Source organism: Chrysochloris asiatica, unplaced genomic scaffold, assembly GCF_000296735.1.
Source record: "Chrysochloris asiatica unplaced genomic scaffold, ChrAsi1.0 scaffold00047, whole genome shotgun sequence".
NCBI classification, from domain to species: Eukaryota; Metazoa; Chordata; class Mammalia; order Afrosoricida; family Chrysochloridae; genus Chrysochloris; species Chrysochloris asiatica.
Window position 1 is genome coordinate 3,628,017 of NW_006408565.1, and position 23,829 is coordinate 3,651,845.

The 23,829-nt window shown below is 50.1% G+C and overlaps 2 protein-coding genes across 2 annotated transcripts in view; one reads left to right on the forward strand and one right to left on the reverse strand.

Moving 5' to 3' along the window:
• Positions 1-360: 360 nt before the first annotated feature.
• PEF1 (penta-EF-hand domain containing 1) lies at positions 361-15,397 on the forward strand. The gene is made up of 5 exons (XM_006862178.1): positions 361-384; positions 9,659-9,971; positions 12,528-12,683; positions 13,115-13,258; positions 15,168-15,397. Exons 1-5 carry the CDS (start codon positions 361-363, stop codon positions 15,395-15,397), a joined length of 867 nt encoding a protein of 288 aa, XP_006862240.1.
• Positions 15,398-18,528: 3,131 nt separating this feature from the next.
• The window catches only part of HCRTR1 (hypocretin (orexin) receptor 1), an 11,839-nt gene continuing 6,538 nt past the window's right edge, over positions 18,529-23,829 (reverse strand). The window contains exons 5-7 of the mRNA XM_006862179.1: positions 21,240-21,466; positions 20,142-20,263; positions 18,529-18,720 (exon numbers count right to left, since the gene is read on the reverse strand). Coding sequence (XP_006862241.1) covers positions 18,530-18,720; positions 20,142-20,263; positions 21,240-21,466 — 540 coding nt within the window. The 3' untranslated portion in view covers position 18,529. The remainder of the gene's footprint in view (positions 18,721-20,141; positions 20,264-21,239; positions 21,467-23,829) is intronic.

Consider the following 23,829-nt stretch of genomic DNA (forward strand, 5'->3'; position numbering starts at 1 on the left):
CATGGCCGCCGCAGCAACACCCCACCCAGACTGCTGTCTAAATAACCCGGCCTGGCCAGTCACTTGGGCCTACTCCAGGTTAAGAAAGGGAGTACAGGCGCGCCGGTACAACAGCTAAGCTCTCCGGAACCCTCCACCCTTCATTGGCTCCGCGATCTTCTCGGGGAAGTTCCCAACTACTGTCCTATAGCGTCATATCCGCCGACAGACTCCCTTCCCCGCCCTCCCAACCGCGCCCCTTCTCCAGATTGACAGTCGCTGCCGTCCCGTCAAAAGAGGACCCGCCCCCAGACTCAGACGATTGGCGAGTTGGGGAACGGGGAGCCCCGCCCCTCACTGCCGAGTACCATCAGAGTCGCCATGTCCAGCTATCCGTACGGGCAGGTGAGTGTGAGGCACCGCGGATCCACGGCCGGAGCCCCGGCTCGTCTTTCTCCCCTCCTTTCTCCGCGCTCTCCCCATGCTGAGTCTCGCTTTAGCGAGGCCTTGCGGGGCAGAGAAGAGAAAAGGGATGGACAGTCGCTCCTGTCACGTCACGCAGGGCCAAGCGTCTGGGAGGTCGCGTCGCGCACTCTCTGACGTCGAGCACGCAAGGATTTGGGATTTGGGGCCCTACAGATCCAGATTGAGTCAGGCCTGGCTCCTCCATCTGTCTGCGCCCCTGGAGGTCCCGGGCGGGGTGACCTAGAACGTCTAGAGAACTGGTTCCATCGTTGTCATATTGGAAGTCGCATAAAAAAAAAGTTCCCCGACCCACCCCAGAATGTTCAGGAAAATCGGCTTTTTGCCAGTTCCACAAGTGAGCTTGTTTTACCTACACTTCCACTTAACGTGGAGTCCGGGTGTAGCGTTGTAGGATAAATGCTGGGCTGCTAACCACAAGGTCGGCTATTCAAACCCACCAGCCTGGTTGCTGTGAGTTGAAACTGACTCAACAACATACATTAACTACTGCCATCGTGTCGACTCAGATGCATAGCAATCTTGGATGGCATTTCTGGAGTCCTGGTGTGGCGCTGTGGGAATAAACACTGGACTGCAAGCTCGGTTTGAACTGTAAGGTAGGGCGGTCCAAACTCACTGGCCGCTTCTCAGAAACCCTATACAGGGTTGCTATAAGTTGAAACTGACCCGAGGGCATTTAATAACAACAGTGGAGTTTTTGAGTCTTTATGGGAGCAGACAGCCTCCTCTTTTTTCAGCAGAATAGCTAGAACTGCTGACCTTGTGATTAGCAGACCAGCCCCTTACCCACGTTGCCACCAAGGTAAGGGGCTGGTCATGCATAAGAAAAATAAAACCCAGAGAATGCACAGAATTTCTCTCAAGTTACCAGACAGTTAACTAGCAGAACCTGGGGCAGCTTGCAAATACCTTCTCCCCACTTGCCAGCCAAGACCACCACAAGAAAGTGATTCTGTATTGAGTGACACAGTGGGTACAGTGTAATGGTACAGAATCTGAGGTAGGCTCAAATCTTAGCTCCACCACTTAAGTAGCTTTGAGCCCTCAGGCAAATTATTTTGTCTTTCTGAACTGAGGTTTCATACTCTATAAAACAGGATCAAATAATAGGGTCTTCCTCTTAGTGCTGTTACGAATAGTAATGAGATGATGCTCGTAAAGCGTTTGGGACATAGTAAGGGAACAGTGTGCTTTTTTAGCAGTGCACTTTTTACAAGATTCCAAGAAGGCCAGTGCTGAGAGGGCATCAGTTCATCTTTTTGTCAGAGGAAGAAACTGAATCCCAAAGAGGACTCAGGTTCACACAGTAATCTAGGAAATAAAATACATACAGGGAAAATTGAGAAAAACAGTGCAAGGATCCTGGGTCTAAAAGACATGCTTCACCCTAGTGGTAATGAAAATTCTGTGGTGGTGTCCCATCCCATCCAGTCCCCTCTCTATCCTGTTGCTCTGGGATCTCTTTTATAAGTTTAGTAAGATGGCAAAACCGAAGGATCCCCTTGGTAGGGTTCCATATACCTGATTTGCATGATCCCACCCCACAAAGACTGTCATGTACCTAATTTGCATTTATTGTCCAGTCCCCTTAGTGAACCACAAGCACCTTATTTGCATAGCCCCACCCTATCATTTGATGGGAGTTACAAGACTATGGAGTCCTGGTGTGGATAAGCACTGGACTGCTAACCACAAGGTTCAAACTCACCAGCTGCTCCTTGAAAAATCCTGTACAGACTATGAGTTGACAGTACTTAACAACACCCGACTATGGCAACAAAGACTATAGGAGCATAAACAAGAGACCCGTTGCACCATAATTGTGCATTGTTTCTCATTGTTAGTCTTCTGCATCAGAATCCCCCAAGAGCTTGTGAAAAACATACCTGTGGGTCCCGTCTGTACCAATGAAGGGCCCAGGAATATGCATTTTCATGGCATTTTGGGTAATTTTTGTGCTTCCTAGAAGCGGAGATATGGAAATTAAGAGCCTGAGCGCTCAGTCCAGCTTAGACAGAACTGGATTAGAATTCTAACTACTACTTACTAGTTCTAGACCCTTGGAAAAACCATGTAAGAGCTCTGAAGCTTTCTGCTCCTGCAAAGACTTACAGCTCTTGGTGCATCAATTACTGTTACCATGCCCTCTTGCCTGGATATGCTAGGGGTGAATTATTGAACAGGAACACAAAGAACAAGTGTCTGGAATGGATGGAGATATATATTTGTTGTTTTAAAGTGCCAGCGAGTTGGTTCTGATTCACATATATATGTATGCATATATATAATAGTAGTGTTGTTGTTGTGTGCTGTTGAGACAATTCTGACTCATAGCAACCCTGTATAGGATTTTCAAGGAGCAACTGATAGGTTTGAACTGCTGATGTTGTGATTAGCAGTCCAGTGCTTATTCTACAATGCCACATCCTGTTGAGTCTGTTCTGACTTATAGCGCCACTGTATAGGGTTTCTAAGGAGCAGCTAGTGAGTTTGAACTGCCAACCTTGAGATCCAAACTGACCTTGCGATCCAGTGCTTATCCTACAGTGCCACACCAGGACTCCTTATATTGTTGTTGTTATTGTTAAATGCTGTTGAGTCAGTTCCAACTTATAGCATCCCTGTGTGAGGTTCCCGAGGCTTTAAATCTTTGTGGGAGCAGAAAGCCTCAGCTTTCTCATGGGACAACTAGTGGACTCAAACCACTGATCTTGTGGTTTGCAGTCCAGTGCTTATTCTATAGAGCCACTGCACTACTATATATATATGTATCTCCCCAGCCATCCTCTAGCCTACCGGGCTAGTTTCTGGTCCAAAGTGTCTGAGAAGGGAAAGGGTCATTTTAACGCACCAAAGAGGCTCAGCCAGTTTGGTCCTCTACTCCACATGTCCCTACATCCATGCACACATGGGACACAGCCCTGGAGAATTCCAGTCTCTTGTTAGCAGTGAAATCTCCTGTAACTTTCCATTACCCCCAGTCTAGGAGCACTGGAGCCTGGACTGGGTGTTGGAGCAATGAAATCCAAGCACCTTTGGCCTTAGCAGGGGTGGAGTGGACAACGTGGTGGATTTCCATGCTTTAAAGCTTGATCTCTGAGACCAGATAGATAAGGCTTTGAATCCCAACTCTGTTGCTTTTGTGGAAGTTTCTTCACAAAAGTCTGAGCCTCACTTTATCCTTTAAAATGGGGTCATTAGAGTACCTAGAGTCCTGCAGAGATGCCATCAACAACTGAGAGCTTGGACTGAGGGTCTTTGAAGTCTCTCCTGATACTGTGGCTCTCAAACTGGGTCTAGTTACTGCAGCAATTCATATCAAGTGCTTGCTCTGGTGTTTGGCATACAGGAAACACTTTCCATGGAAGAGTGAGGCCATAAGGTGTGGTCAGTACTAAGTGGAGCAAGTGTAAAGTATAGGAAAACACTGCAGGGAACCGTGACTTGGTCTGGGGGTACAGGAAGGCCAAGAGTGAATCACCAGGAGGAATTCTAGGTGAAGAAAAGAGTGCCATTCCAGAAGAGGGAATTGCATGTACAAACCATTCCAGGGAGCAAGTAAGAGAGCCCGGTACTCAGGAGGCATTTTAAAGAGATCAGATTAGCTGCAGCCACAAAGGAGACAGGGTAAGAAATGAAATCAGAAAGGTAAACAAGTAAGGGCCAGATTCCCCACCCCCACCCCACCCCGGGGACCTGTGTGTCTTTCTGGGGAGTGGTGGCTTCATGGTAAGAGGAGTGAGGGAGCCTCTGCTAGGTTTTGTCCCATGTGTGCTCTGGCGTTGGCACTGTGGGACACTGTGGAGAAGGGACTGAAGCAGGAGACTGGAGGCAGGAAGACCAGTTTCAAAGCTCTTGCAGTTATCTGGGCTAGAGAGTACAGTGACCCGGTGAGGAGGGAGAGAAGTGGGTGGACTTGAGAGGCATTGGGGGGAGGTAGAATTGCAAAAACAAATTGAGGTGAAGGAGGGGATGAAAGAGGTGGGCAGTGCCTAGAGGGGCACTACAGTTTTAGGTGTGGGTGACTTGGTAGGAGGCAGGAACAGGTTTGGTGGGAAGATCCGGGAAGGTGTTGTATATGTGGGTCTGCCATTCAGGAGAAATGAAGCTAGACAGAATTTGGAGTGTCAGCAGAGGCGGTAATTGAAGTCTTGGGACAGTTCTTGGCTCCTTGTTTACTGACTGCAGGCTTATGGCTGTTAAATATTTTAGGAGGCTCTGCCCATGAATGCTCCCACCACTCTTTCTTGTCCTCTTGAGATGGTTTAACCCATTAACAAGGGCTTCTGCCTCCTCCAGCAGGCACTTGGTAAAGGGGTAGTTCTGGGGACATGGGCTTCTCTCTGTAATGCAGCCTCCTCCCTTCCCCATTGGGACTCAGTGTGAACCAACTTTCTGATAACCTCAGAATTTCACAAAGGTCTTGTGGGGTAGAAGAATGAGCCCTCAGAGCCAAAAGAAACTAGAGAACTTTCTGAATGGGCTACTTCTTACATTTGCCGGCATGTAAACAGATTACAAATTGTCCTGCAGAGATTCCATCATCAACTGAGAGGTTGGGCCCAAGGGCCTTTGAAGTCTCTTCTGATACCATGGCTCTCAAACTGGGTCTAGTACAGGTGTGTGAAAAACAGTAAGGTTCTTCTGAGTTACACAGACCCCCCTTTTGTGTCCCAGCTTGCCCGTGCGCAGTCACCAGCACCAGCACAGCTCAGTTTCCTCATCTGTAGAATGTGGACCACAGTACTTTGCTCACAGGACTGAGGACCAATGGGAGCCGGGTGAACCGGAAGCACCTAGGAGAACCACAATATCTGTTAATGGTCGCTTTCCCCACACTGTCCTCCACCAGTGTATTGAATATAGCCTATTTTTAATCAGTTAAAGACCTGTTGTTGTTAGGTATCATTGAGTCCATTTCAACCCATAGCAACTGCATATGACAGAGTAGAACTGCCTCTTACGGTTTTCTAGGCTGTAAGGAGCTCTGGTAGCGTAGTGGTTACGAATTGGGCTGCGAACCTTAAGGTCAGCAGTTCGAAACTACCAGCCACTCTGCGGGAGAAAGATGAGGCTTTCTACTCCCGTAAAGATTTATTTACACCCTTGGAAACCCTGTACAGGGTCGCTATGGGTCGAAACCGACTCTACGGCACTTAACAACAACAACAACAAATCTTTCATGAGAGCAGATTGCCAGGTCTTTGTCCCACATTGCTGCTGGGTGAGTTTGAACCACCTACCTTTCATTCAGCAGCTGAGTGCTTAACCACTGAGCTTTGCTAAAGACCTAGGGGTAGTTTTTCTGTAGTGCTTTGAGCTCTTTCTGTTCCCCTCACCCCCTAGTCTTGTATTTATCAGCATGAAATGCTTTTGGAAAAACTCTCCTCAGGCTTGGCAGCATGGAGTAGGAGACATGTGGAGTCAGGGTTGTGGATTTCTTTACTGCTTTAGACTTTACTAACAACTCAGTGCGTGGCCCTGGGAGTCATCCCGTCAGCTCTGCAAACTTCCAGCCCAGCCTGTATACTTAGTTGGGGGCCCCACCTCCTTTATCTTCTTCTGCAAGCGAGAAACCTGAGTCATTCTAGACACTTCCTTACTCCCCCTCCACCTCTTCCCCAATCTAATTAGTCGTCAAGTCATGTCTAGTCTACCTTTGAAATAGCTTCAGAATCCATCCCCTTCTCTCCATTTCCACGTCTGCTGTCTGGTTCAAGCCCTGCCTGGCCGGCACCTGGCCTCCCACCTCCACCTCGAGCTCATCCTCCGCACTGCTGCTGGTTAATTGTCTAAGCAAGGCCCTGCTCACGTTCCTCCTCTATCGGAAATCCTTCTGTGGCACTGTTTCATCCGGCAGAAAGCCCAAACTCTTTAGAGTGTTGTTCGTTTGTTCAAACACTTGCTGGGCCCTAGGGTACTGTGCTGAATGCGGCCCAGTGTTTCCCTCTGGGGACTCCCTGTCAAGTGGGGGGAGATGGACAGACACTATGCTAAGACATTGATAACTCACCAGCTAATGGACATGCTGTGAGGACTGTGGAGAAGGCTTGCCTTGCTGGATTCCCACTGTGCCTTCTTCTTGCCCCTGCCCACTCACTGGTCTGTGCCTTTGCTTTCTTTCTGGAATTCCCCTGCCTGCTTGCCTAGTGGGAAATAACTGTGCTTCAAGGTCCAGCTCCAGTATCACTGCCTCCTCCTCCAGGAAGCCTTCCTTGTCTCACTTCATGCATTTGTTCATTCACTCAACACACAGAAAAAAGGCCCTTGGTTCATGTTGCTTCCTAGATCAGGAGTAGGTTTTCCTGACAGCCCTCATCGGTTTAGATCATCATCACCTGTAGACAGGGCCCCCTCAGTTCTGCATGTCCAGCCAGGCTCAGTATCCTCACTCCAGAAAGGCTTGCTGAGGGAGTCACTTAACAGCCATGCACCTCCATTCCTTCATCTGGAAAATGGGCCTACTAACAGCTTCTCTATCGTCCTTGGGGGCAGGATTGAACAGGTAATGCTGATGTGTGTAAATGTGCTCTGTAAAAGGTTACATGTGGCATCTAATTCAGGCCAGAAGGAAAGGGGTGTAGTTACTGACAGATGACATCAGACCCAGCAGGTCCCTGGAGTGTAGTGGTAGAAAGGTCTCACACCTGCCTGGCTGCACCCTTGTTGCTAGTCACCGGGGGTTACTCAGGTGCCCTGGGCCTTACATAAGGGACTTAGTATGCTCAAGGGACTAAGTAGCCAGGAGCAGCTACTTCCTGGCTTGGTGTCGTTTGTGCTCTGGGTGTGCCTCAACTGCTGAGTCCCCACCCATCTTGCCATCCTGCACTGGAATCCTGTACTCTGTTGCTTTAGCAGGAGAACAGGGGGAGTCATTATATGGAGTCTGGGGTGGGAGTGGGGTTCTGTCTCCAGCTCTCAGTGGGACTCAGGCTCCCCTCTCTGGCCCTTAGTTTCTTCATTGTAAAATGAGAGGTGGTTAGGTAACTGGCCTCCCGGGTCCCCTCTCCCATCACATCTTGATGAATCTTGCTCATTCGTCAAGTTCTAGCCCAGATGCCACTGACTGGCAGAAACCCTCCATTTCCCCTTTCCTTTTGCAGCCCCATACCAGTTACCGAATAGTATTTGGTGATGCACAGAGATTGCTTGCTTCTAGGCCTCGCCTATTAACTGTTTGCTTCTTTGTGGCGGGGATTCTGTTTCACTTACCTTTATAGAGTTTATCTGACCTAGGCCTTTGCAGATAATAATTAGTACAAAAATAACAATAAAAGCAGCAACAAAGAAAAACTAACTCTCCCATCAAGTCAGTTCAGGCTCATGGTGACCCTGTGGACACGGTAGAACTGTCCCTTTGGGTTTCTGAGACTGTGTATCTTTATATGAGCCTTATCTTTCTCCCATGGAGCGGCTGGTGGGTTTGAACTACTGACTTGTGGTTAGCAGCCTAACACATAACAATAGCAGGTATGATTTATTGATTGTGTGTTTTATGCCGGGCATTGTTGTTGTTAACTGCCCTGGAATCAGTTCCAACTCAGAGACTGTGCATAGGGTTTCCGAGGAGCAGCTGGTAGGTTTGAATTACCTGCCTTGTGCTTATCCTGCAGCATTTTTGTAAGAACTGTTGTTCTTCTAGTGGTATTTAGATTGTCTTCTGAGTTACTATGATGTTATGGAGCCTCCTCAGAATCTAGCAGTCATGGGTGGGGGTCCACATGGTTAGGGCTCTGGATTCTACCCGCCGCCCCCCGTCCCGATCCCCATTGCTTTGGTCAGAACAACTTTATTTTATTTATTTGTTTCAGTTTTGTTTATTTTATCAGAAGCATTCTTTGGCTGAAAATTAAGCTAACAAAAGCCTGCTGCGTGCATTTCTTGTATTCTTCAGAACAATCTAATGGGGAAGGGATAATTATATTTTACTTGTGAGGAAATAAGCCACAGAGAGATTAAGCCATTGGGGCCAAGGCTATTGACTCAGCTGGTGAGAGCAGATTTAGAACCTAGGTCTGTCTGTGACGTCATTGTTTGTGATGGCAGCTACCTGTGGGGAAGAGTTCCTGCTATGAGAGCAGAGAGGAGATCCTGCCGCCTACCCCCCCCCCCCCCCCAGAGGCCTCCCTTCCTTGGGGCTGCCTTTAACTGAAGTGTTAAGTTTGACCTTAGCCTTGAGGTTAACTGTTTCAGAAGCTATCAAACACCGTACAAAGAGAAAAGTCAGGCTCTCAGGGGCTAGACCACTGGTGTGCCTTATGAGGTTGATCTAGAACATGTCTCCGAGGTGCTGCCTTGGAGCTGGGCTCTGCTTCTCTGTGTATGTGCCCAGCTTGTCTGCAGATGTGCGGGGCTGTGCTCTGCCAGACCCTGTGTTGGCCATTTAAAAAGATGGCGTTGGAACACTGAGCCTCAGGGAGGCCTGCCTTCTGGCAGGAAGTGGGGAAAGGGCACAAATGCCAGCCCCTCCACCCAAGCTCTCTTGGGCCTGCGTTTCCTGCCCTGTAGCAGTAGCTGTTAATGTTAGGTAATACGTACTGAGTGCTTTCTGGTGCTAGGGTGTGTGTTAAAGTGGGAGGCAGGACTGCTTTTACTCTGATCTTACAGCAGAGGGTACTGAGGCTTAGAGAGGGTAAGTTCAGTTAGAAGTGGAAGAACTTGAACTGGATCATTTTGACTCTTAGTGGCTGTGCTGCATTGCCTTAGGAGTAGGATCTCCTGAGTGGAGTGGTTTCGTTCCAGGTCCTAAAGTTGGGAAGGAAGCCATGCAAGTGCTCTGGGTGAGCACATGTTATGGGTACATTGTACTGTTGAGGATCGGGCTGTATGGGAGATACATGTGCTGTGGATTTCACTGCTAAAGATGGGCTACTGCAGGGCTAGGTTTTGTGATACTAATCATTTCATTTGCCTGCTTACTCATACAATAGCATCTACTGAGTATCCATTCTACACTGTGGGCTGGGGACAGGGGTAAATGGTAAACCAGGCAGGACCCTAGCCCTTGTGGAGCCCCCTGGTGTCTGGGAAACGGGTGTGGGGAGGTCATTGGTGGTGTGACCTCAGGTAAGTTGTATCTCCTCTAGAAGCCTCACTGTCCCCATTAGAGCAATGGGAAGATGGCAGGGGAAGTGCGTTCTGATGGCTGTGCCATGCTGTGGGCAGTGTAACTGAGATCTTCCTCTTCCCACAGGGCTGCCCAGGAGCTGCAGGACAAGCACCCGGAGGTCCTCCGGGTAGCTACTACCCTAGGCCCCCCTTTGGTGGAGGGCAGTATGGAAGTGGGATACCCCCTGGAGGTGGTTTTGGGGGTCCTGCCCCTGGGGGACCTTATGGACCACCAGCTGGTGGAGGGCCCTATGGACACCCCAACCCTGGGGGTCTCCTCTCTGGAACACCAGGAGGACCATATGGTGGTGCAGCCCCAGGGAGCCCCTACGGTCAGCCTCCTCCAAACTCCTACAGTGCCCAGCAGCCCGGGCCTTATGGGCAGGGACCTCCTCCAGGTAAGTAGCAGTCTTAGGCTCTGGGCTTCTCTGACCTGGATCTGAGTTTGGGGGGGCCCACGCTTGCCCTTCCTGGGGTGTGCAGGCAGCCTGGTGTCAGCATCACAGCATCTTGGATCCAGCCTTGCTTGCCATTCAGCAGAACAAGATGTCTGTCAGTTAGCTTGGCTGTGAAACACCAACCCGGAGTCCCTTTGCCTTCCAACCACCATCGTTAATTTCTTGCTCACATTTAATTTAATATTTTCCTGATTGCACATTGGTAGCTTGGTTACTGAAGTTCTGCTCCATGTGTCTTTTTGTTTTGGGACCCAGACTGAAGGCACAGCCCCTCTTGGGGACGGGTAGAGGAAAAGAGCAGGAAGGCAGGCAAGAGTGCACAATGCCCTGTAAAAACTACTGTCTAGTCTGCGCATGCTCTATTGACCAAAGCACAGCCCTTGGCCAAACCTGACGTCCCTAGGTGGGTGGGTGTACTCTCCTGGAGAAGGGTTTCTGCAGGTCACCCATGGGAGAAGATGGACAATGCTCTAACAGGGAAGCAGGGGTTAGCAAATAATTGGAGCTGATAATACAGTCTATCAGAGGGAGAAAATCCATTCCTGTGTCAGGGAGATGGGTGCGGGAGAGAGAGAGCGGGATAGTCGAGTTGTTACCAGCTCTATCGGGCCTCATTGACTTGACCAAATTACTTCACTTCTTTAAGCCTCTTCAGGCCTCAGTGTTCACATCTGTAAAATGGGAGCAAACCCACTACCTCATGGTTTTTGTAAGGATTGAATGAGAGATTCAAGTAAGCACTGGGCACAGTGTCAGACACATGCTAAGACATAATAAACAGTAGCTCTTCTTAACTGTGTGTTTACAGTGTTCTGTGTGAGTGCTCATTCTGGAGCATTCTCATCAAAGAAGGTTTCTTCTTCTTGTTAAGTGCCTTTGATTCTATTCTGACTCTTAACGACACTGTAGAGGGTTTCCAAGGAGCTGCTGGTGGGTTTGAACTGCTGTCCTTGCGATTAGCAGTGCAGTGCTTACTCTACGTCTCACCAGAAGGCTTACCACTAGGTAAGCCTTAATGTGGTAGCAGACACGGTAAGAGTCTTACTGCTATAGATGCTGAGACAGGAGAATGAGTGGTGGGGGCAAGACAGAGCAGAGGTACTAAAAGTGAGGTTCTGGACAGGACAGGGAGTCCTGGGGGTGGGGGCTTCAGCCTCAGGAAGACTTCTGAGTAGTTTGAGATGGAGAAACAGGGAAGGTGGGTGCCCGACCCCTTGATTCCCTTCAAACTCATTTCAGTCAGCCCCTTCACAGGGAAGCCATGTCTCCAGTGCTGTGCACCTGCTGGGAAGTGAGCAGCATCTTAGCCTATAGATTCCGACAGGTGGCCCTGAGGGAGATGCTTAGACCATGGGGGTTCTGAACACTGTGTGCCAGTGGCATTTATCTTGTCAGAGGCCAGCACTTCTGCCTGTTTGCTTTCAGCTCACCAGCTTCGTGCTGGATTTCTTCTTCCTTTAAACAACCTTGTCTCTAAGCCCCATGAGGTCATTGCCGAGAAAGGACCCCTGACTGTGAGGTTTGTTACTCCAGGGCCTGAGGCCAGGAGTAATCTCTGTGGCTGCTTCTTCCCTCTGCAGCAGCTTCTTCCCACCTGACTCCCGCTGCCTCGTCTCCAGTGCAGCTGGTGACACCGGGCACTGTGCTGCTTACAGCCTGTGTGAGGGATCGATCACCTGCGTCAAAACTGGCCCACAGACAGATGGAAACCGGGCTCAGGCAGATGGGTTTGCCTGTATCCCTTCTGTTTAAAAGCCTTTCAAAGTGCCCCACTGCTCACAGGAAAGGTCCTAAGGCACTTGAGCCCATTTCCAGCCTCCTCACCTGCCAGCTTTCCTCCCCTTCCGTCAACTCAGGACTTCTTAGAATACTCCGAACATTCTGCCTTTGCCACATACTTTTCTTCTCATCACCTCCAGTTGAAATCTCCCTTCCCCTGGAATTGTGTCTGACTGACAAGCCCTTTGACAAGAACTGTATTTTGCTATTATCTCGTTTAGTCATCCCAACAACCCAGGGAAGTAGGCTATTTTAGAATAAGAGAAATCAGCACTAAGTCACACAGTCTAATAAGGACCAGAGCCAGGATCTGTTTTGATTCCAGGTCTGTTTTGATTCAAACTCCTGAGCTCTCAGCTTCTACTCAAACCACCAGACCACACCCCCTATAGACACTCTCCTGCACGGGATTGTGGGTGCTTGCTCCCCCAGGACACAGCTGCTGTTCTAGGATTCTGGGTAACTGCCGGTCTGCTTCTGAAAGGAAACAGCCTTGAAAGCCCTTTGGAGCACAGTTGTTCTCTGCACACATAGAGTGGCTATGAGTTGAAATAGACTAGCAGCACTGACAATGAACAGGGACATGTGTCCCTCCTATAGCAGTATCGCTGTCAGAAAGGATGTGGGCTTGATGGGAAGCAAGTGGCAGGTAGATTTGGGAGGCTTTGTGGGTAGGGAGTCTGCCCTTCCCAGCATTGCTGACACCCTTTCTTCCAGGTGGTGCCCCTCCCAGCGTGGATCCTGAGGCCTATTCCTGGTTCCAGTCAGTGGACTCTGATCACAGTGGCTACATCTCTATCAAGGAGCTGAAGCAGGCTCTGGTCAACTCCAACTGGTCCTCGTTCAATGATGAGACCTGCCTCATGATGATAAGTGAGTCCCAGCCCTGCCCAAGGCCTGAGCTGGATAGAGCCCCAGTAGGTAACTAGGTAGGTGGGCGGGTGGCTCTGAGAAGAGTTGCCCTTGGCTAGCGAGGGTTCCAGAAAAGAAGGTGAGAATACCTAGACGGTCGCTTAGATTTTCTCAAGTCCTAGACCCTGCTGTGTGTCACAGACTCCGTTTCCCAGATGGCAAGGAGAGGGACAGCATAGATCAGGGGCATGGTGCTTCCCTAAGATGCCTGCAGTGACAATCTTGATGGGGTCAGACTGGAGGGTGGCTGAGGTGAGGATGTATCTTGGGTGCAAGAGATCTGAGCGAAAGACCTGAAGTCACCTGCTCCAGCCTGGGGAGAAGGGTTGCCTGAGGACTCTGGGCCTTAGTTTTGGTGCTATCTTTCCCCTCTTCTCCCACTTTTCCCACAGATATGTTTGACAAGACCAAGTCCGGCCGCATTGATGTCTACGGTTTCTCAGCCCTGTGGAAATTCATCCAGCAGTGGAAGAACCTCTTTCAGCAGTATGACCGGGACCGCTCTGGCTCCATCAGCTTCACGGAGCTGCAGCAAGGTGAGGGCTGGGCAGGGCCGTGCTAGACTGTCCTCTCCTGAAGACCTAGTTAGCTTTTCTCTAGCTTCTATTCCCTAGTACCCAAGCAGCACCACAAAATGCTGTTCTCAGTACAGGCCCACTCCCTGGTCCTCTGTGACTTGACCTGGCTGCGGCGTTCAGCCAAGATCCAGAGTGAGGAAACAAAAATCAGACTGGATCCCCTGATGTCGGCACTCCTGGAAGAGTTAGTTGGGACAGTCTCAGGTAGCAGGGAGCTTTAGGGATGAGTACTTGGCACCCCAGGACACTTTGAGATCTGCTGGTATGGCTGGTGCGGCACTTTCCTGTTTCTAACATGTTGAATGGAAAGAGCCCTACCTGTGGCCAAGATAGGACAGGTTCTGTTGCAAGTCTGGGATCCAGACCACTTTAAAAAGTTGCAGTTGGATAAGATGAGTGGAGACCACAGCTCTGATTTAGATTCTGTAGTCAGTAGGATAAGCTTTTGCAGCCTGTGCTCAGGCCAGTGCACTGAGTAGTTGGAGGTAGGAAGGCCTGACAGGGAACCTTCCTACCTAGGAGGGAGAGCGGGCTTCTCCAAGGGCCCTGCACCTAGCCCCATGTGCAGGTGCCATTTAGACTAAGGGAGGCCTGTGGGATTGGGGGGCTGAGCTCACCATATCTACCACTTGGCAAAAGGGAGCATTGATGGCCTTTTCTGATCACTGACATGTTTGCCAAGGTCCTTGTGTGGTGCTGTAGAATAAGCACTGGACTGCTAACCACAGGTCGGGAGTTCAAACCCATTAGCTGCTCCTCAGAAACCCTATACAGGGTTGCTGTGAGTTGGAACCAACTCAAGGGCCAAAACAACAACACTTTTACCAGATCCTTTTTTGGATATTCGTAAGGGTGATGTTAACAATAACCAAAACTAATGTTTACTGAATGCTTGCTGTGTGCCAGGCTCTGTAGTAAGCGTTTTTCTTGTGTTAGGTAATCTATTTTTCCTGTCTGCTAACTACTGTTTATTACTCCACATCCTCTGAGAAGGATTCCTTAATATTCTTTTACAGATGAGTGCTAAGGCTCAGTGTAGGTACCCTGTCTGAAGTAACAAAGCAGAAGGGGAACTGAGATGGAACTGGGCTGATAAGTTAGGCAGAGAAGCACCCGAGGTGGAAGGATAGGGTGGGGGGAACGGCAATGGGCTGTGACCTTAGAATGGTCACAGGGCCCCACCCACCCCCACCAGGGAGACGATGATGATTTTATTATTTTTAACAAGTAACATTTACAGAGTGCTTATTATGTGCCAGGCACGATCACCTCATTTAATCCTTACAAAGTGGTATAGTGGGTTACATGTAGGGCTGCTAACCACAAGGTCAGCAGTTTGAATCCACCAGCTGCTCTGTGGGAGAAAGATGAGGCTTTCTGTTCCTGTGAAGGTTTCCTTGTGGCTCTCCACAGGGTCACCAGGAGTCGGAATTGACTCGATGGTGGAGGGTTAGGCCCTTCGGTGTAAGTGTCATCCCTGTGTTAGAGGGACAGAGTCCGGAGCAGGCCCCCATAACTCTCTGCTGCACTGCCTCTGGTGTCTGTCTCTCTGTGGTTGGGGGCTCAGGCTTCCTCCCTAATGCAGATGAGCATGGGAAGCCCAGTGTCACCTCTGGGGCCCCACGACTGCTGTGACTGAACAGAAAATGATGGAGACTTGCAGAAAGAAGGAGGGGAGCTTTCAGGTTAGGATGCAGTCCAGATGTGTTCCTGACATCTCAGGCAGACTCTGGGGACTGCCGTCCTCTTTATGCGTCTCTGTTGATCCTCTGGAAGCCCCCTGAGTGGCTGTGCTCAGTAGAGCTGGTCAGTGGAAGTGCTCATGGTAGATTTGTGTGTGTCTGCTCTGTGTGCCTCTCCTCTCCAGCTCTGTCCCAAATGGGCTACAACCTGAGTCCCCAGTTCTCCCAGCTCTTGGTCTCCCGCTACTGCCCTCGCTCCGCCAATCCCTCCATGCAGCTGGACCGATTCATCCAGGTGTGCACACAGCTGCAGGTGCTGACTGAAGCCTTCAGGGAGAAGGACACAGCTGTACAGGGCAACATTCGGCTCAGCTTCGAGGACTTTGTCACCATGACAGCCTCACGGATGCTGTGACCACACAAGCTCTCCTCTGTCCTAGCACTCTTAGAACCTGGGTTCCCTCACCTGTGCTGTCCTGTCAGACGAGCTCAGTTTCTCCATAGTGGACTCTAACCAAACATGAGCAAGATTTGCCCACTGGACCCTTGTGTTAGATCTCCTCACCACTACCTATGCCCACAAGTCTTGTATATGAATTTCTAGCTGCCAGAGGCTGTTCCTGTTTGGGGCCCATGGACAGTCTGCTCTTGGTATCTTTGGCCATGCTACCACTTTCCCGGCTGGGATTCTCACTTACCTGCCATGCTTGGCTTTAGACCCCAGGGGATAGTTGCCACCTCCCACAGCCAATATTTTTTTGTTTTTTGTTTGTTTTTTTTAACTTGCCATTTTTGTTTGTTTGTTTGTTTTCATTTGGGGCCAAAAGTCCAGTGAAACTGTAAACTTCAATAAAAGAATGACACTCTGGAGTTTCACGGTTTCCATCATGCCTTCCCAGCTCTGGGTTCACACGTTCTTCCATTCATTCACTCATTTCTTCTCTCATTCACTGAATGTTTCCATACATGCTGAACACCAAACCCTACAGAAGGTGGCGCTCAAGGTGCCGGTATCATTTCCCAGGAGGGAGTTGAAGTGGAGGGCAGCCGGCTGGAGAAGGGTCTGCCAGGGTCAGTCCAGTGGAGCCTGGGGTCAGCTTGAGCAGTTTTATGGTTGACGTTACAGGTTGGGAGCACACAAGCAGCCACTCCAGACTTTCCACAGCATGCCCTTTTCATTAACTCAGGCCCAGGTGTTATTTTCCAGACAAACCACGTTTATGAAGTAACTTTCCTCTCATCTTTATTAAGCACAGAGATATGTACTTGCCAGTTGGAGCTTCAGATCAGCATGATAACCAGTCTACACGGAGTGTCTACAGGAGCTGACATCATTTCAATCAAAAGCCAAGATACCAGACATTCTAGTCTGCCTGGGGGGCCTTTTGGGGAATGGGATGATTGTCCCTTGGCTTTCTGAGATGAAGATAAGAGCTTGAGGCCCTGAGCAAGGCTCCTGTTCCGACTGTGGGTGGTTGGAGGAAGTAGTTATCTGTTCTGAGCTCAGTGAGGCCCAGCAGGTATAGTGGACTCAGCCAGTTCAGCTCTATTCTTTGGACTGCTATAGGATTGGATTCTCAGAATGAGATGGAATCCAGATCCCAGAGGCCAGCCGAGTAGAGTGCTAGAACCCCCTCTGACTCCCGTTGAAGTTAGCCTCCCTCCAAAGCCAGGGAACTCAGTGCCTTTCTTGGCAGCCCACTGCCTCCTTGACTAGTAGAAATGTTCCCTGATAGGGATTCCAAAGCCTGCTGCCTGGAAACCACCACCCATTGGCTCTGGTTTTCTGTCCCTGGCCACTTGGAATATGTGAGGGGGGCTTCAAAAAGTTCATGGAAAAATTCCATTCTCTTTTAATTCCAAGATTCCACGAACTTTTTGAAGTCCTCGTACGTCATCCCTTTCTCTTCAGCAACCCTCTCGACCTGGAGACTGTCACCACATTTTCTCTACGTTCTCCCAGCCTTCAGTGGGATAGCCCTAGACTCCAGCAGCTCTTCACTGAGCATGGTTTCAGTTCCTCTTGCCATCCTGGTCACCTCCCCTGTATTTTCTCCAGTTCATCTGAGTCCCCCAAGTGGATGCCTTACATCTGCCATTGTGCTGGGTTCAGCCAGCAGAGGGTACAGTAGAACTGGCCATTAGGAGACATCTCTGTGAATCTTGGCTTTCCTGAACGCAAAAAGGTGGTTTATTAAAACTCCTCATAGTTTCCCACCCTACCCTTGGGCTCAGCTAGGGCTGAGAAGCCCACGAGCTGGTTTGGCCCTTGTGGCAGGGTTGCTTCTGAGTTAAGGGGCCACCCCACACACTACACCTCTAGGCCTGACTACATCTTTTAGAAAGACTTTGGGTACTAACGTCAGCAGAAATGCAGAATGGGCAAGGCTGGTGGCCCATGGAGAGCTGGGCTGCTGTGACAGCTTGAGGGGGGTGACACACAGATCACACCACTCTGATGTGCCAGAAAAGTAGGGGAACCCTTGGCAGAACAGTGTTTTGAGCCCCACTTCCTAGCAGCTCCATGAATCAAGTTAAGCAGACCTGGTGGTGCGCACGGGCAGACTGATTTCTGCCAGGTGTCTCAGTTCCTCTCGGCAGAGCAGCCCTTCAGACCGGGCGCCCCATCCTCCTGCTCTGGCAACAAGGATCAGGGCCTCTGGCAGCCCTCTCATCATCCTGGTGGCAGATGCAGTGCGTGTGGCCGAGTCTGTGTGGCTTTTACCCTGTGAGTTCACAGAAAATAAATGCAAGCCCTGACTTCCAAAAGGCTAAGATGACATAAATGAGTCTGTTCATCCTGCTATCTACCCACCTCCTCGTGCTCAACTTACCTTCTGTAGGCCATTGGGTCAGGGAGCAGGCCGACGTGTGGAGGGTGGAGGTCCTGGTCATCAGGACTGGCATCGCTTGGGGAGGCAGCACCACATGGGCTCTGAGGCCTGGCTCCAAGACCCCTGGGACGCCAGGGGTGGGGGGCAGGGTGGTCAGCAGATAGGAGCATTTCAGTGTCTGTCCACCCTTCTCCCAGCTCCCTAGCTCCCTCTGCTCCTAACCTAAGTGGTACAGATTCCATGCAGTGCTGGAACATTCAGTGCCAGGCTTTTAATCACAGTTGTTGGCCTCTATGCCACATGGCCACAGGGAGAGTGTCGTCACATCACAGAGTCAACAGGGTCCAGCCATGGTATGTGTACTTGGGCACCTGGAAGGGCAGGACCTGGTCCTAGGAGGCCACTGGGCCAGACGAAAATACCACTGGGGGCCTTGGGTAGGAGAGGAGGAAGGCCAAGTTCCAGAAGGAGAGTGTGGCTGGATGATACTGTGGGCGTGGGTGTCCATGTGAGGAGAACACAGAAATAATGGCAGAGTACTTCACAATTTACACAGAGCTTTCCATGTTCTTGAACATGTGGAGTCCTCCCATCAGCCTGGAGTCACCAGGCAGAAGACTAGGACTGGAGCCTGCTGGTGGGGAGTGGATCCCCAGTACCAAGGAGTAGCCCAGACAAGAAAGAGTATAGGCTACTCCTCCCTCCCAGAGCCCTCAGGGGAGCACTGTGGTGACGCTGGTGAGCACCACGTGCTCGGAGACTTTGGAGACGGAGCACCGGCTGTGCAAAGACAAGGACTTGTGGCGGGCAGATGAGCGGGGACTGGGAACCTTCAAAGAACCACAGGGACCCAGGCGGGGCAGGCAGCAGGAGAAGGCAGCCTTAAACTGCTCCCGGAACTTGCCTTGGTTGGGAGACAAAAGACAGCATGAGGAGACATATACATCAGGAAGGGGCCTTGGGCCCAAGGACACCCACACAGCCCCAGCTTAGCTGCCTGTGAGGGGGCAGAGGGAGCAATGTTAAGATGGAGAGGACCCCAAGGCTACTTCCTCACTGTCTGGGAGATGAAGGACTGAGGCCCCAGAACAAACTCCCAAAGAGAAAGGCAATTTTCCTTTGATTCTTTGTGCTCTACCTCAGAACCTGACTCAAAACATGGTATCTGACTCAGGGGCTTCAAGACACGTCCGCCCTCCCTGGCATGTATACGGAGGGAGCTAGGGGTCACTATCTTACTAGGCTGTCCCCATCTCATCTGTCATAATGAGGACAGCAGCAGCCTTGCTCATAGTGTTCACACTTCCAGGAGCTTGTGTCCCCCCAAATCAGCCCAGTACCTGACAGGCTGGAGTTCTTTATCCTCACTTCACAAGAGACACACAGAGACTCAGTGGCATGCCCAAGTTGAACTGGGTTCAAATTCTAAAGCCTTTGCTCGTAAAGAGGGGAAAGGATGGGGAGAGAGGGACTGCCACAACCACCTTATTCAGCTACACATTCCAGGGAAACAGCCTCTGTCTGGGATTGAGACCTCTGTTCATGTTTCATTATCCTGCAAGTCTCTTCAGTGCCCAGCACCTGGCCAAGCACATAGTAGACAAAACAAAGAATGTACGTCAAAGAGTTCTGACATTCTATCTGCTCAAGCGCGTCTCTTCTTGTGTTCTCTGCTTTGAGCTGGAAACTTGTCAGCCAGCCTTTGTTGAGTCTCACTGAGGGTTGTAATCTTAACCCCAGACCCTTCCTTCTTCTTTAGGCTTTTAACTTTTTCTCTAAGTTTGTTTGTATCTAGGCTTGAATAGTCATCTGGACCAGGTCTTTAGGAGTGTAGCCCACAATGCAGAGATCTGGTGAATTACACTTCTGCTACGCTGAGTCTGGGGTCACTGAGACATTACCACCCTGAGATGGTGAGTAGGAGTCAGACAGGGGGGGAGAAGAGGCTTGGGGTGTAGGAGTACCTGTACTGCCAGAGGAGAGAGGGCTGGTGCTGAGGTAGGTGGACCCAGGGATAGTCCCCAAGAGTCTGGCTACTTTGCCGGTATATTTTATAGCTGGGCTGCCTCTGCTGGTGACCCTCTCCCTGATCTCCAGCGTCTGTCTGCAAATCTGAATCCTGAGTATAGTCAGCTGTCATCAGACCAGGGCAAGTCTTCCTCATGAATGGGGTTTCCCAGAACAAGATCATGATCCCTAGGCAGGAGCTGGTTGATCCCTCCCTCATCCAGTTCTTATTTGGGCCCTGGATTGGGATTGGGGAGATTGTTCAGCCAAGGGGGCTGTCGGCTGCCCACAGTCCCTCTGCTTCTCCATCCCACTCACCACTGAGGAAGTTGTAGATGATAGGGTTGGCAGCGCTGTTGGCATATACCAGCCAGTGGGAGAAGGTGAAGCAGGCATAGATGGCCTCTCGGTCGCTGGCTTGGTGGAACATTCCAAACACCCTAGGGCCAGGGTCAAGGGAATCAGAAATGAGGTAGATGAAGAAGGGAGGGCTCCAGGGTTATAAGGTACAAGAGTCCCCGCTTCTGTCCATCAGATAGCTCTCTTCTAGGCTTGGGTTCTGAGGCATGGAGAGGAATGTGATCATGGGTGAACCTGCGGGGAGGGACTACGGTATGTCTGCTCAGTCACTGACTATCTGATCCTTCAGGGCTCCCCATCCACTTTGAATCCTTCCTAACAGCAACCTGATGGGGTGCAGACATCACCCATTTTTTTCAGATAAGGAAACCGAGGCTCTGAGAGGTAAAGCAATGTGCCTAGAAGATGAGCTCATTTCAAACAATCCATGTTCTTTCCCCGGAACCCTGTGGCCAGTCACTGTCACTTTCTGTGCCTCTGGACAGGTCATTTCTTCTCTCTGGGTCTCAGCTGCGCCCCAGAAATCACAGTCCTACTGTGTGGAGTTCCAGTGAGGGCATGCTGAACACACAAAGCCTCTGCCTCAATATCTGCACTTACTGTCTGTCCCCTTTGTCTAGAGGGTGGTTCCTCCAGACACTTGCAGGCCTTGGCCCCTCACTCCTTTCCAGCCTTTATTCAAATGGCACTTCCTCAAAGAGGTCCTTCAAACATAACAAAACAAAGATAGAACTCTATTCCACCTAAAACTATAGTCTGACATTACAGTATTTTGTTTTTCTGTTTATTTCCCTCCTGTAACCTCCATAAAGGTAAGGACTCTTGTTCATCACTCAATTCATGATTGAGCAAATGAATTAATTTTCACAACTGCCCTAGAAAGCAAGGACTTATTCCTATTTTATAGATGAGGAGACTGAGGTTCAGAGGCCCAGAGATGAGAAACGGCCTGTCCCAAGTCCACAGTTGGAGCCTGGTCTTTTTCTAAGGCAGAGAGCTCCTTCCTCTGACCTTCAAAGTTCTCCCCAGGCCCAGCCTCTCCCCTCATGCTCTCACCTTTTGAGAACATTGAGGACACTGATGGGCAGGTAGCACAGAGCAAAGACCAGTAGCACCACCATCAGCATCTTGGCCGTCTTTCTTCGAGCGCGCATCTGCTTCACCTCAGCCAGGAAGGCACGGGCCCTGGGCGGGGGCTCTGCATTCAGACCCTGTCCCTGTTCCTCCAGCTGGTCTGAGGGCCGCTTCCAGTTCCGTACCAGGGCCGATGTGGTGCCGGGGATCTGTCCAGCAGATTGAGACAGTGGAGGTGAGCGGGGCTCCTTGAAGGGTCTCTCTTTTTGCTGGGCCCTGTTCTGGACTGAGAAACTCTGGTGGTGCAGTGGTTAAGTGCTCAGCTGTTACCCAAAAGGTCAGCAGTTCGAGTCCACCAGCTGCTGCACAGGATAAATACAGCAGTCTGCTTCTGTAAAGATGCAGTCTTGGAAACCCTATGGAGCAATTCGACTCTGTCCTGTAGAATTGCTATGTGTTCAAATCGATTCAACAGCAATGGCTTTTTTAGGGGGGTTGGGCTCTGGACTGAACTCTGGGACAAGGTGGGGATGGGTGAAGGGAATAAACCTTTGCAATAGGAAAAAAAAGTTCCAACTCATAGCAACCCTTTAGGACAGAGTCGAACTACCCTATAGGGTTTCCAAGGCTGGAAATCTTTCCATACGCAGACTTCCACATCTTTCACCTGCAGAGAAGCTGGGAGTTTTGAAACGACTACCTTTTGGCTGGAAGTCATATGCTTAACCACTGTACCCAGGACTTCTTTTGCAATAGAAAACTCAAAACCAAAGCCCACTACCATGGAGTCGATTCTGACTCATAAGGTCTTGCACACGGTTTTCTGAGACTGTATGTTTCTACAGGAGCAAACAGCTTCATCGTTCTCCCCTGGAGCGGCAGGTGGGTTTGACCTGCAGATCTTTTGGTTAGCAGCCCAGCATCCTAACCCACAGCACCATCAGGGCTCCTATGCAAGAGGAGGGAACTTAGTACTCAAGATAAAGACTGACACTTACTCTAAACTTGAGGCTCAACAGTGTATTTTCATTCTCCATTAACCCACCAGCTGCTCCTCTGAAACCCGATGCAAGGTCACTATGAGTCAGAACTGACTGGATGGCACTTAACATTAGCATAAACGTCTATGAGATCTCCTCTTAACACTGCCATAAAGGTATTATTGGTCCTTAGTTACAGATACAGGAGTTGAGACTCAGAGAGCGGGGGACCTGCCCACGTCACACTGCTGTTAAGAAGCAACCCTTCACAAGGCCCAAGCTCTAACCTGGGGCCTGAACACCCTCTCAGCTGCCCATCCATCCTTCTTAAATCTGTGTCTCCATCTTTGGGGGTATGGTGAGGGGAGAGATGGCGAACAGGTGGGCAGCATAACGTGGCCTGGGCTTCAGAACACAGGTCCCTGCTGAGGCCGGTGCTCATAAGCCTAGGGAGGTTCTGGGCTCCTGGAGCTACCAGAGATATCCTGCAAGCCTCTCCCACCAGTGGACACCCAAATCACCCCACAGGAGGGGCATGGGCTAGAGTTTAGGAAACTTGAGGTTTTGGGCTAGCTCAGCTATTCATGAGCTGTGTGACTTGGCAGAACACTTTTCTCTTCTGATCCTTGGTTTCCCTGTCTGTTAACTGGGGGTAGTGACTTATGCATTACTTGACTGGGGACTGTGAGGAACAGATGGTGTTCTGCCAGGCTGGCCTGCCAGGCTGACCAGTCAGAAGGGGTCTTGTTGGACTGGACTGGACATTCCTGGGTCTGAACCTCTGTCTCTCCCACCACCCACCACCCTGTGTGGGCTGGGCATGGGTGAGTACTGTCTGTGGAATGTTAATGGCATCCCAGAGTGTGAGCATTCTCTCCAAAAGTCTGCTCTGCCCAGACTCATTGGCTTTAGCAGTTTGGTTGCTCTTACCCAGTACTTGTGGGTAATAGTTATAAAGACATTGTGTGAAAAGTACCTAATTTGGTAGGCACTTTAGAGCTGCTATTTTTATTATTGTTATGGCGCTAAATTGATCCCACAGATTGAGGTTCAAATCCCTGTTCCTCTACTCACTTGCTGAGTGACTTTGGAAAGTTGCTTTGCCGCTTTGAGTCTCAATGTTCTCATCTATTTAGTGAAGATAATAATAGTATGGTGATAGTCTGCATTTCAGAAAGTTAACAGGATGCAAGATTAGGTGAGTACCAAGGATGCAATAAATGACTTCTGGTGTGGCGCTGTAGGCTAATGCATCAGACTGCAAAGTCATTTGAACTGCAAAGTCAGTGGTTCAAGTTCACCAGCTGCTCCTTGGAAACCCTATGCAGGGTCGCTATAGGTCGGAATTGACTCGACAGCACTTAACAACAACAACAATTAATATCATGCCCCCACTCGTCTGTCAATTTGTCGTACTGTGGTGGCTTGTGAGTTCCTGTGATTCTGAAAGCTATGCCACCGGTATTTTAAATAACAGCAGGTTCACACATGGTGGACAGGTTTCAGATGAAGACAGACTAGGAAGAAGGAGTGATGAACTACTGCTGAATATTTAGTCAGTGAAAACCTTATGAATAGGAGAGAAACACTGT